Source organism: Trematomus bernacchii, unplaced genomic scaffold, assembly GCF_902827165.1.
Source record: "Trematomus bernacchii unplaced genomic scaffold, fTreBer1.1, whole genome shotgun sequence".
Taxonomy (NCBI): Eukaryota; Metazoa; Chordata; class Actinopteri; order Perciformes; family Nototheniidae; genus Trematomus; species Trematomus bernacchii.
In genome coordinates, this window is record NW_022987803.1 from 11,067,394 (window position 1) to 11,081,793 (window position 14,400).

Below are 14,400 nucleotides of genomic sequence, written 5' to 3' on the forward strand. Positions count from 1 at the left end.
TGGGCGAGCTGACCAATCAGAGCACAGTGGGCTCATAGGGAGGGGGGGGGCAGGAGCTCCAACAAGCCGTTTAGGACAGAGAGTGAATACACATACTATACAGAGATGCTGTATGAGAAACCAATGTCATTTTGGAACATTGAACAATGTAAATCTATTCTAGTAGACCTCAACAATGGAATTATGATCAGTAGAAATGGCCATGACATGGGACCTTCAAATACAAGTGGGAGAGTTTGTCATAACATTCATTTACATTTATTTAGTTGCATATATCTATAGATATTACAATATGTATTGGTCCTGTTTCTGTCTTGCACCTATGCCAAAACACTATATGGTAAACCAAAAACGTAATCTACTTTTTTCTCCCGTCTCACAGCTGTCGCCCCTCTCCACATTGAATGTAGTTTGATATTCTGGTCTCCATCAGGGTGCATGCAGCCCACACTGCCAGCATTTACCAGATGATTATTCTACAATTCATCAACATCAAAGTCGATGGTAGAGGCATTTACAGCAGGTCTTTTTTTTCAAAATAAAAAGGTAGACCAATCAAAATACGGACACCACATTTTAAATGGAAATCTGAACCAATGAATAATGCATTTGCTATCACTATCCTAAAAGAAAATGTACACAAAACTGGCAATTTAATATAGCACATCAGCAGGAACACCCGTGAAAATATTCCCATATATCTTCACCCTCTCTGAAAGCACAAATTGTAGCTTCTGTCCAAGAAAGAGAGTCTTTAGACCATTTAACTACATTTTGACTTTCGCTCAACATAGTGCTTTCTGAAAAAGACAAAATAAAAGCCTTGGTTGCTTAGAAACAGGCCCGTTGACTGACCTGACAAATTTCCCCAAACAAGTTGAGAGACCTGTTAGCTTTTACATAAGGCTTTTGAATACGACCTCGACCTCTTGTTATAGATGTTTTTGCTTCAGACACAGCACCATGCATTCTCCTCCTCACCATTAAGAGTTCAACTATTTTGTTCGGAGAATGCTTTATTTCTCCCAAGCCGGCACAACCTTCGAGAGTGCAGCACTGGGGCAGTAATACCAAGCAGAGGAGGCCTCTGGCAGTTCTTGGAGGGAGGCAAAGTAGGTTAAAGTTTTACCACGCTGATAATTGAGTCCAGTTGCTAAGGGCCTCGGAGAAGCTTTGTGATTGCTCAAAAAGCACACAAGGGCAAAGACGGCGAAACACATACAAACGCATCATGGGGTGAAGCGCTGATTTCTTCGGAGCTGCAAATGCCCTAGATGCAGTGGTTGCTCTCAAATTAAGCAGCTCAGAGACAGAGGAATCAAATGCTTTTCCATTACGGGGCAAATATTCCATCTACCCCCTGTCATAACGACACTGTATGGCAGCATTACGGGGAAATATCAAATTAGGCTGTTTCATTTGGAGTACTGTTGTGCATTGCGAACAGCTTTGGAGATCAATTGAGACGCTAGGTAATGAGCGGCAGCGGCCTGCTCTAATATACTCAGTAATGTTCTTTTGATTGCTTTGGTTAATCTCGCTCTGCCGTGCAGGGGAGGTAGCCCCCTCCCTCTGCTGAAACCCACTCCTCAGCCCAGGTTACAGGAGAGTAAGAAAAATTGAGAAATGTTACAAAACTCAGACGATGTGAATCAAATGATTGAATCTACACAATATGTATTCATGTTCTGTGCTTCCAGAAATCCAATACACTGCAAGAAGACTTCTCTATGTCGGATTTAATGTTGAAGACTTTATACAAATACAGGAGAGAAATAAGAAGAAAAACCCAAGCTGAATGGGCCACAGTTGACGACCTTCAGTTGAAGTGATGTGATGATGCTGAAGTGGATGGAATCAGACACAGTACACCACTCAACTCTCAAAAAGCGAATCCTCTCCCTGATGCGCCACTCTAACGATAGTAAGACGGGCTCGGTCGCTCCGTAACAACACACGCAGCTGTGACCATTTAAATTGCTCCGGCTCAGATTCGTTCCTCTGCACCTTTTGCTCTCACAGAAAAACCTGTCCAACCACTTTTGCAATATGCTGCACCGCACTGCTGCATGCCACACCATCTGCCACGTTTCGCTGTGCAGCGTGAATATTTGTTTGCTCCAACTGGATTGCTCAGCATCCACCTACGCTTGCAGAATCATTCACAGGTGTATGGGACTGTGCAGGTGTCTGCTGTTTGGAGATTGACTGCTGTTGATTTTGCGTGAAGCTTACCTCTCCACGTGGTCCAGGTTACCAGAGACGCCCAGCCCTCCGATGGTGTAGAGCTTGCCGTCGTACACCAGGCTGTTGTGTCTGCAGCGGGGCACAGTCATCCGGGACACCAGGTTCCAGTTGTCCAGCAGTGACATGTAGCACCACACATCAGCCACCATCACACCAGACTCTGTGCCCCCTGAAAACATGTAGGAGAACAGTTATTCAAGTGGGTGTGGAGGGTGATTATATTTTCCCTAGGAACCAAGAACCTTTTGAGCAATTTGAGTTTACTTAACCTGGGTTTGGAGTAGAGAAAAACAGCCACAGATGATTCACATTGTGTGCTGCTTCATTAACAAGGACTGGGTGAGTTAAAGATTTATATAAACAAAAGACAGGCGGATATTTATTTCCTTGTTTGATGTTTGAAAAGAAGTGATATTGAAAGCTTATCCATAGAGTGTAAAAGGAACTTGTGTGTGAGATTTCCTTTTTGTTTAATTGATCATAAATTAGGCCTGGGTACTATATTATAAATACTATCAAAACGCTCAATCCATAAAGAAATGCACAAAGCCCATAGAAGAAGCCTGTCTATCCAAGCAACTTTCACACAGTAAGACGTGTGAAAGTAAATTATTGACTTTAAAATCATCATACTATGACTTTTTACTTCGCATAATTATTTCCTGTAGCTCCTTGTATAAGGTTGAACAAGGTTATATATTGAAATCATAACACCTATATTGTTTGTTTTTTAAAGATTTTAAAGACCGAGTGACCCACTTGGCCAACTGACCGGAAGTTGTATGCCGCTGTGTTGACTAGTGGACCAGCCAACCATTAAGACTGTACTTGTTTCAGCTCTCTTCGAAGCAGCCCTGTTAGCTGTGTAGTCTGACATGTAACACTAGCTGTGACTCAGTGACCCCGCTCAGAGAGTGAGGAAGGTTACAGACCGGAGCCTGTTGATTGGCTAGCTAGAAGTACTCTGATTTCCCCACTGGCTGTCTTGACTCCCAGCGGACACATGCATACCTGTTCCAATGCCCAAACACAAATTTACATTTATATGAAAAGGGGGAGAGGAAAGGTAAACGCAGGACAAATCCTGCAACATTTTCACGGTGCAATGTCAAGGTCTGAGTACCGTGCAGGATTTTTGCACAAATGGACCGTGGAGGAAGAAATTCAGTCTACCTCTGGAGAAACAACTTAAAGGTGCCTCATAGAGGGAGTCACTGAGTGCACAGTGTGCCACTATGAAACAAAACTGCAGAATATTGAACCGCTGTAGAGCCACACAGAGAAAAATGTCAAGTTCAAAGAAATGCTCCATAGCAGGTTAATAGCAGATACTTAAAAAAATGATTTTCTGAAAATAAAGACATCACAGTTGTCAGCAGTGTTTGATAGAACTAAGTTTTCAAAGCAACATATGAGAAAGTGTTGAGGGCAGCCACCCTTTTAAAACTCTTAAAATGTTTCACAGAAGGTCACAAAAAGTTGGCAATGGCTTAGGTAGCCTCACTTTGTTGAAATATATCTGTAACAAAGTGAAAATGTCCTCACTTAGAGTTGTGGAATCAAAGAGTGGAGACCTTGGTCAAGATTTGGTATTATGAAAGGAACTTCAAATCAAAAGAGGCCACACATCAGGAATTCCATGGATTGTTTTTTTTTTAATTCTCAAACCACGTATTTTTACCTGTACTTTTTATTTCAATTATTGACCTATAAATATGAGGGAATTTCTATTCATCACCTCTCACCTCTAAAAAACCGAATGTGTGGTATACGTGCCCGCAAAATATTATAGGTCTAGGGCTTTTATTGTGAAAGGTAAGAACGGAAAAGCGGATAGTGTTTGCTTTTCCTTTGTCAAGGTTGAAAGGAGCAATAAAGTTTGTTGTCTCGGTATGGACTATGAAGCCTCTATGTTGAAGGTTTATAAATAAAGGCGGAGCTTAAGCCCTCCTACCAAAAAGTGATTGGGTGTTTCATGATTGCAGCTCAAAGGTATGAAATATCACCCTTGTTGAGCAAAATTGCAGAGTTTTACCATCACAATATCATGTTATCATGCTCACAATGACAACGTTAACATGTTAATGTTTAGCAAAGGTTCCAATATTAGCATGATTACATCCACCAATGCTACATTTGTTAATTAACAAGTACATTTTACAGTTAAGGCTGATGTTCATTAGTTTTGCAGGTATTTCATGATGAACAATAGTATGTTTTTTTTACTTCCAAGTTGAGTCGGAAAAGTTTCTGCATGGGGGTGTAACATTTCCTTGCTGCACTGAGGTTTCTACTGTCCTCCTACTCTGGGCACTAAATGACTGCAACTAGAAAGCTACAATTGTGCTGCAGGAGTGGGCGATAAGACTCACCTGACAGGTAGATGTTGTCTCCTGCCGAGATGACACTGAAGAACTCGCGGTCGTAGAAGGGCAGGCTGGCCAGTGGGTACCACTTACTGCTCTGGGGGTTAAAACAGGTGACTGCTGTCAGGGAGCGCTGGTTCATCCCGATCGCCTGACGCCCCCCCACCAGAACTATCACCTCCGCTACACCTACAGGACAAAGGAACAGGATGGAAGAACAGGATGATTGGGGTGGACAAAAGAAGGAAAGAGATGGGTGAAAGCCAGCCATCAGGGAAGCTTGAAAAAGAGCCAAGATTGAATCAAAGCCTCTTTCAGACGCCCCTGTGCTGCTGTAACTAACAGGAAAAATGTTCCGTGGCATGTTGCCTGACCTTTAAGTATTTCATAGATATTGCTTTCAAGGTGAGGTGATTTCTTTTTAAATATATACAGGAGCAATGGCACCACTTAAAATCAACTTTTCATGGAACCTTGATAGTACATAAACACATACAAACGCAACCAGCCTTCATTATAAGTCTGCTGTTTTGAATTCAGCACGCCTTGGCTGTCCCAGAGTCAATAATCAGTGGGGAAATATAAACTCAATGCAAAATAGAAAAGTTCCCGCTTTCTCACAGGAAACCACTGAGTTAAATAGGAAAGTATAACTCAATTACTGAGACTGATGGGGCTGCCATAGGTACGGTTCCCACCCAGCTATCTTATTCTCTCTTTATACACATGACACAAATACCAACTTACACATTCACTTGTCCACACACTCACAGAGAAACAAACACTGTGTTTGAGCGGGGCCGGAAAGAAACGCTAAAAATCAATAGGTGGGAATCAATTTGTGTACATTTGTACTTGGAGATGTGTCTGGTCTCATGTATACACACACTGAGGGCCTTGTGTGATTAAGAAGATACTTGAGACACATTCAGCACTCATCCCTATTACTCCTCAGCCGATCTCTGCTCTCAGACACGCATGCACATACACACACACACACACTCGGAGCTGCTGGATAAAGACACCAGTGATCCAAAACACACAAACACGTTGGCAGGCTGCCACATGCGTGTCGCGGGTCCTCTCCAGTGAGCAGGCAAGACGACGATCCGCCAGACAGAAATGAGCTGTGTGTTTGTAAGCAGCGCGCAGGCGGGTGGAGGGGAGGCAAGCCAGGGAGGCAGAGAGTGTGAGAAGAGAGAGAGTGGGAGGAAAGCAATGACGGAATTCAAGAGAGAGAAAAGAAAGAGAGGAGGGGGAGGGAAAACTAATCTTTATACACTCCAAACCAAGGCTAACCACTGGTTCATCTGCTTGGATCGATATTTTCCGAACAGACACTCGCCTCAAAGGCACATCCATAGGCGTCGTTAACTTCTGTTTAAAAAAACATCCCCCCACTTTTTTCTCTTAAGCTTCTCTTATTCTTTCAAAGCTGGTAAAACAGAGAGTTTTTCTCTAGGAAGAGGAAAAGGGTAAAAGAAGAGAAAGATAACAAAAAAAACAATTGGCTTTGGCGGGGCTGAGCAAACAGACGGAGCGGTACGCACTGCCTGAGACATATCGTGGACATACAGCTTAGACTTAGTGGACAGCTTAAAGCCAACGTGCTTTTTTCTCTCAGTGAGATTTTAAGAATGTGTTTCTCAACATAGGAAGAGAAAGAAAGTGATGGCTCAAGGAGAATTAGGACAGTGTCGCTTCGGGGACGAAGGTACACAAGCTAAAAAAAGGAGGGTCATGACGATACAGTATATAGAGGGTGTAGGAGTCACGCTCCCTTTCTGACAGCGAGTAAAAGATGCTCCCATCATGGGCCCGTTTCCACAGCTTTCTGCCATCATGCCCTAGACCTACAGCACACCTTGGATCTGCAGCTAATAAATGGGAGTGTAGTTTTATAGGACAGCCGCAGCTACAGCTTTAAAAAAGATTAAGTGGAAACAGGCTCTTTGTATTCCCTCTCAGGAGCCTCCAACCATACTGACACACACACATTCATTATATTGACTTTGCTCTGCTATTCCAGGTGATTAGTTTGCTGCTATTGCAGATCGTGTTTGTACTCTATTTCTCTTCATCACAACAATTTGACTTCATTGGATTTGAAAAGTTTGACTGTTTTCTCTACCTTTATAGGATTATCTCTTTTCATCTCCTTTTCCTCATCCTATTCGCTGTTTCAGTTTGTTGTTTTTGACAAGGTGGAAGATGTACAAATACTAACAGTCCCGACGCTGCGAGTTTGACAATGTTAACTTAAAAAACTGAACAAAAACACAAGAGTAATTTATTTTGTTGTTTTTCTACAAAGATGTTCTCCTTCTTGAACCCCCCACGGTGTCTAATTAGCTTAAAGAAATCCACATGCTTTCCAACGTGCCGAATTGAATGTCTGTGCACATGCAGGTCTTTATTATCACCTAGTGCACATGTGCAGGGTTGTTTCTGGTGCTTTCCGCTTGGCCAGACACGTCAGGGAGAGTCCACATCTGGGCGTTGAGGCTGACCCCTCAAGCCCTGAACACATCCACGAGCTAACACAACCCAACACCGGCCTGTCAGAACGCCAGACAAAAGGAGAGCGGCACCTCTGACGGCGAGTCACGGCATCGGATCCGATGGTTGCGTGGGTTTGTGTGTGTGTGTGTGTGTGTGTGTGTGTGTGTGTGTTTGTGTGCGTATGTATGTGTGAATTGTTCTCCGAAAAAAGGAAGCCTCACAGGGATGGCTGTCAGTCAGTCGCAGGTTTGATGGGAGTCGGGTAGAGGGATGAAGGGATGAAAGATCGAAGAATGGAGACGAGCAGTTGGGGATGAAGGGATAACCAAGTCTTGACAGCTCTTGTTTTTTTTCTGACGCAGTTTATACCCCTGGCAGTTTTTGGAAGAAAATGCAGACTTCTCCATATTGTTACTGACCTTTTGTCATATTTCATATTTTTAACCCGTCTATATTCATGAAAACTCCACTCAGGACAGCTTTTGAGCACTGCTTGGAGTAAACTTATTGCATAGATTCTATAGCTAGATTCTTACTTTAGTACCTGGTGCAAACATAGTCTTCACATTTGATTGTTAGTGTCTTATTCTTGGACTCGTAATGACTTGGTATCAAATTAGGTGGTGTTGAACACATTCCTGGTGTATGTAGTGTCACAGTGGGATTTCAAATTTTTACTGAAAGAGCTGCCCTGCTGCATCTATAAATGATCCAAAAGCAACCACATAGGTCACATAGGTGTAGTCATTTGATCAGTTCAAATATTAATGAAATAAATATCGGCGCTAATACCCTGAACGGCCCATTAAAACAGCAACAAACAGTGAGACAGCAGACTGGTGAAGCAGTATGGCGACATGCATTGAGCGTAAACTGAGACGAACATGGTAACATCTGGACAGAGCCTAGTATAACATCTCTCAGGAGGAGGTAAGTTATCACAGGCTGTGAATTGTAGGACATAAAAAGCCCTGAAAAGTATTTATTCTGAGGGACAGACAGACTTGGGGTAAGGGATGAATCTCAAAGTGAAGTTGATGCCCACCTATAGAGTGTGAGGAGCACACACACACATCCTCTAAATAGCTTGTGTGTCTAATTTCCTCCCAACTCGATGTCAACCGAATGAAATCCATATGTGACAGGAACACATCGCCTATGCTTTACCCCATGCTGGACTGAGCCGGACCCTCCCTGTGACACACACACACACACACACACACACACACACACACACACACACACACACACACACACACACACACACACACCACACACACACACACACACACCACACACACACACACACACACACACACACACACACACACACACACACACACACACACACACACACACACACACACACACACACACACACACACACACACACACACACACACACACACACACACACACACACACACACCACACCACACACACACACACACACACACACACACACACACACACACACACACACACACACACACACACACACACACACACACACACACACACACACACACACACACACACACACACACCAGAAGAAGAGAGGCTGATTGAGAGATAAAGACAGAACGGAAAGATTCTGTCACCTCCTCCTCCCTGCTGCCACACTGGCTCTTATCTCACCTTGTTATGTGTCCTTGCTCTCTGCCCCATGCTGTGACCCTGCTTTCACTATTCATACTCTTTTTTTTTTACCCAGCGGCACCTTCCTCTTCCTCCATCTATCTCAAGCTACGGGAGACTTTGCACAATCTGTATCTCTCTTTCTCTCTGAAACCCCAGGAGTCGTTGCCCTTTTCCCAATATGCTCTCCATTTCATCTTCCTTCACTGCGTCCTGTTCTTTCACCCCTGTGCACTTTTTACCTGTCTTTCAGCTCTGTGACCTTTCTTTAACCAGCCGCACTTGGCTGCAGTTAAAGTCAAGGGTAGATTGGAGAACTGGGTTGTGAAAGTTGCAGAGACGAGCACACTGACACATAAATGCATGGTTGAGAGTTCATATCATGACAACAACAAACACAAGCTCCAGAAAGTCATTCTCGACCTTGTCAATCTTTAGTAACCGTTCTTGAGCTTCTAATCATATCATGTAATGTTCATAAAGGATGTTGTCCAAGGTTGAAAATGATCTGTAAAACTGAATTGTAAACTAAGCGCGCAGGGCATCAGCACATCATCTGTATTGGCAGATAAAGGTTTTAAAATGTACTTTAGGAATCAGACAGAAATGAGCATCTGAAATAAAACTGCTGATGCAAAAACAGATTTTAGGTCAAAACCGCTTTGTTTGTCACTTTTTATAATTGTTTGAGGGACAGCATTGTCCAATCCTTCAGATTCTTTCAGTGTTTAAAAATCCTACACAAAAATAGATATTCCATGTTTTACATGCAACCTAAGTTGAATTAGTTTTCAAATTGTTCTCAGTGAATGTGTACATTTCAAAAACCATTGCATTAATGTCTGCGTCTCCCAGTGGGCAATAACAGGATGCATATTCATATGGAAATTAAATAACAGTAGATACTTGATGTTTCCTGTGATTTCATATATTTGTTGCATAAATTGTTTCCAAAGAATGGTAAACAATATGATTAACTGCAATTGATGGTCAGCTCAGTCTTGGATTGCTTTGTCCGTTGATCACTTAAGAACAAAACTAAAGAAGCACTGTTGATGTTAATAGCTCAGCAACCACCCACCTATCTGCAACAGACGCACTGCATCATCATTGATTATGATCGGCTTTCATTAGGCTATTGACCCTGAAATGGTCTACTGTATGAAGTCAATTTGTACATCCTCTTTATGACGAGTACATATTTAAACTGAGGACGAATTTGACTCACAAGCATACTTTATTAAGGACTACGTTGCTCAAATATTTGATCACACTGTCATATTATGAACAATCAAGCTTCATTTCTCAATCGTGTTTAACTGAATTATTATCCTGAAGGAAATGTGGTCGCTTTGCAGGCAGCCATTACCTACATAAATCACAGGAATACACAGAAGACAATGAAAAACCAACATCTGGTCTGGTCTCGTGAGGAGACAAATCTGTCTGAGGTTTAATAAAGGTGTCAGATGTTTAAATATATATGTGTGTGAATGTATTCATATACTGTATGACAGGAAAACTGTCTCACTGGGTGACACTGGCAGTCTGTCTCTCAGAGCTCAGAGCCATTCATATCTCACTGCTGGTCCATAACCATTTCCTCTTATCTCAAACGCTTCTCTCTAATCTCTCTCTTTCCCCCCCTCCCTAAGCCTATGATTTCTCTCCCAGGGTGTTCATTTGCTATGGTGAGGATCAAGGGGCCAAAGGCCCTCGAAACATCATCCAGGAAGGTACAATATGTATAAATGTGCACAATTTGAAGTGCGTGTGCATGCACATTTTTTGACGTTTGTTGTTTGTCGAGCAAAACTCAAGCAAAGGGGTCCACGAACTATGTTCAAAGTGTGAGTACACTAAAATGACTGATATATCTTAATTGGTTTCTAGCCATGCAATGAGTTTCTGTCTTATTTGTCCTAGTTTCAAATGTATAATTTTCTGAGATTTTCACCTCCAATAAAATCAAGGTTTGTGCTTTATGGTGCTCGCAGCATTGTAAAATCAAATCAAATGTATTCAACAGCATTGTGTCTTTCGAGAAACAGTGTCCCCAATACTCAGGGTGATCCTTGCTTTGAACAGGTTTTGGTGGATCTACTTGCCAGTAAAAACATAGTGTACTCCCAATGAAACCTGTTCAAAGTTGATTTTGAGGAGTTCCTAGAGTAACTGGGGCATTTTCAATGGAGAAAGATGTTCCTGTTGAATTTTTAAAATGAATGTTTCAATGCTGCAAGCCGAGCACATGACATTTTACTTCTCGTCCATGTATTGTAATAAAGTTGGGACACAAAAAAAAAAAAAAAGACTGGGATAAAACCAAAACTAGCTAATAAGTGAGAAGTGTTTCTTTTCATTTGTATTTATGACCCAAAAACATCTTCACTATTTAAATGCATGCAGGCACAGATGCAGCCATAGCCCAATTTGCACCATCAGCACATGCACTGATACAGCTGTAAGCAGGTTCAGTCTGTCTGTTGAATATTGGATGAGGCTGAGGCAGCCTTGCTGCAGGTTAAGGTGCCAGCTGTGGCATGAGCGATGCTGAGGCTCATCCGTGTTCTTGTAAATGCTGCTTGCTTTTGGTCTGAGCACGAACTCCAGCTCTAGGAAGAAAACGAGTCAATTTTTCTGGCAATATTTCACCTGTCTCCCCCTCCCTTCCTCCCTTCCCTTCCTGCTCGGTAGCTCGTGCTGACAGTAGTCACTAGTCAAAAGGTCAAGCGGATGGAACTTTGATTTTGGCTGCAGCCCCTGCAGACATTCAGAGGTTATCTAATCTGGATTTGCCGCCTCCATGTTACATTTATGAGCAGAGATAGATATGTTTGCTTGAGATTTCCCTTATAAGCTGAAGGAATATCAAAAACTCACACTCAATTCTCCTGTGAATAGCTGCATTAAACTTTCTCTCTCTTTTCCTTCTCGCTCACTACGTTTCCCTCTTCCTCATCACCCTCACCTCCCTGCCTCAAATACCATCTCAGACTCCAGAAATAAAATCGGAAGAGGATCCGCTGAAGGGCACTCTTCACATAGAGCGATGAAGACATTTCTGGCACATTCTCACGCATCTTGCTTTCCAGTTTGAGAGGTGAGTAATCTCACGCTGCATTGGCTCCAAAAGACAAACCAGGCTGAATAATTACACAGAGCAGGACAATAATCAACAGAGTCCTGACATTAAAAAAAAGCTCATAATTGTCTTTGGAAACTTCTGACATCTTCCCCGCCGCGTTCGACTTGCTAAATGGTTAGCGTGCAGTACAACCAGAAAGGAGGATGACAAATCAATTAAATCAATCCATGAAAAAGAACTACTGTCAGCGTTGACGAGGGGCATTTTAGGAAACGTTGAGGCGATGGGCGAAAAGAGTGTTAATCAGCCAGAGCCAGAAGCAGTAGGTGGCAGACTTCAGAGGAAAAGACATCTGATCATGTTCCCCTAACAAGGTGTGAATCTTGTTCTGCTTTCTTTGTGCTGGTGGACCTCTCCGGCCTCCCAGGAGCTGCCGGCTGGCCGAGGTGTGAATGAGTGGATGAATGTCACGCCTACGGGCCTCGGACCTCACAGAACAAGCCAGGTTTTTTTTTTTTTTATTGTCTCCAAACTTTGGATGCAAGCCAAGCTATTGTGCGGGCTAATGCACTCCAGCCATTTTCAGACCACCGCGCAGCGAGAAATGGGCTCTGCTGCTGAAATGTAAAATGGTCAATAAGGTTTCATGTCAACACATGCCGCAGCCCTGATCTCAGTTTTGGGAGAAGAAGAAAAAAACACTTTAAACTCTGATCCAGTGAAAGGAATAATCACATAGATTAAAACGCGTGTACACAAACAGTGGAGTGAACCTGCTGCATACTTAAACTCTTATCTCTAGTTCCCCCTGTTGCTGCTGCTGTGCTTGTTCCTTCATTCTCGACTACTCCACCTTTCCATATATACGAATGCTTGATTACAGACGATGAAGTGGACAAAGAGAAAATAAGGCTGAGAAAAAAAATGTAGCTGCTGTTTAAGGATTCCTTTCTGCAGTGTATATATTTAAGAGGGATAACAATGTGTGAGTGTGTGTGAGCGAGACAGAAACAGTGTGAGCGGAGCTGGACCCCTGCGTCTCCTAGTCATTACTGCTCATTTGTCTGAGTGCTATTCCACTTGGCTGGGTTGAGTTAACAGTTTGCTCTGGCGCTCTCTCCCTCCTCGGAGCCCAGCACAGCGACACATGTGGAGAGAGGGAAATGGGAACACTGTATGGACTTTATCAGGGGGCACACACAGGAGGCATAACAAAAGGAAACTTTTCTTGCTCCTTAATAGCACACACGTAGGTGTAACAAACCAAAGTGCATGTTACGACAACAAAGATTTGCGAGACATCTCTCAGCGCCAGCGGCTGTTTATACCCCCCCGATCCCCTGGAAAGTCTAATGACAGCTAATCAGATGCACATCCACACTCTAATTAACCAATTAGCAGCTAATGGATACACATACTGTACGCAAAACACCGAGGATCATTATGAGACACTCATAGTTTTCAGTTTACCCAAGACTCTTTTCTGGCCAAATGAGGAAGACAGCAGGCTGTTAACAAAGACAAAACAGCAGCCCCCTGCATTCATGAAAAGTTAACTAGTGCAGCAGGAGAAGTGACATACAGTCAGAAAGACGAGGTAGAAAAAGGTATCCCTAAAATTAGTACACACACAAAATGTTGAACAAAGATACAATAACGCCATCTGCTCGCACACATTCACACGAAGACTCAAGCATACTCAGCTTCTCTTGATGTTTTAATTTGAGAATCACAGACAGCCAGTTTCTATGCTGAATATATTTTGGAACCTTAATTAGAGTCTAATAAAATGAATGGGCAGAGCATCCACTCGATAAAACACTCCAGCATGCAAACGATTTCAGCCAGCAAGGCAACTCAAAAATAAACTTTATGTCTTGGTGGGTTTGCAGACTTTATGACTCTTGCCTTGTCGTAACTTTGATAGAAAACAGAAGTTTTTCCGAATGTTTTCCAGCATTGTTATAAATGTACTTTTCTGTTTTGAAACTACAGCCATTCACTTTGCACTGGAACACAGCCAGTGAAAATGTGTTGATGGGCCAGGACCTGTCAAGAGGGACCAATACAAAAATCAGCCATCACTAAAAACTGAGCTATTAAGTGAAAAAACAAATTGCAACAACGCAGCACAGCGGGACTCTTTATAAAGAGAAAACCTGGGAAAACAAGATAATGAAAGGGTGTGTGGAAACCATCTGGCTGCTTCTATTCAGCTGCAAAAGAAATAACTTTTTTAGAGCTTACGGCTAATGGAGCAAGTACTCATTAAGATGTCGGCCTTTTTGTTACATTTTTAAGTTCACACTATTCCATCTTACGAACACATTGCAAAGTGAATCGTCATAGGCCATTAATATTCATATTAATGGGTTCCTTTATCCTTGACATGATATATGAGCTTAATAAACATTTCGCCTAGTTACTACCATCATCATGTAATATTAAAAGCCTCTCCACTCAATATGTCTATATTAACAAAGGTAAAAGGTGTCAATTGTGAACTATGCAGTTCCACTCACCTCTATTGAGTCTTAATCTAATTGGTTACATTTGATG

At 42.5% G+C, this 14,400-nt stretch overlaps 1 protein-coding gene across 1 annotated transcript in view; it reads right to left on the bottom strand.

Annotated features, from left to right (window-relative positions):
• Positions 1 to 14,400, bottom strand: part of LOC117498323 (kelch-like protein 29) — a 205,540-nt gene that overhangs the window by 33,236 nt on the left and 157,904 nt on the right. The window contains 2 exon segments of the mRNA XM_034150343.1: positions 2,236 to 2,416; positions 4,620 to 4,802. Of these exon segments, the coding sequence (XP_034006234.1) occupies positions 2,236 to 2,416; positions 4,620 to 4,802 (364 nt within the window).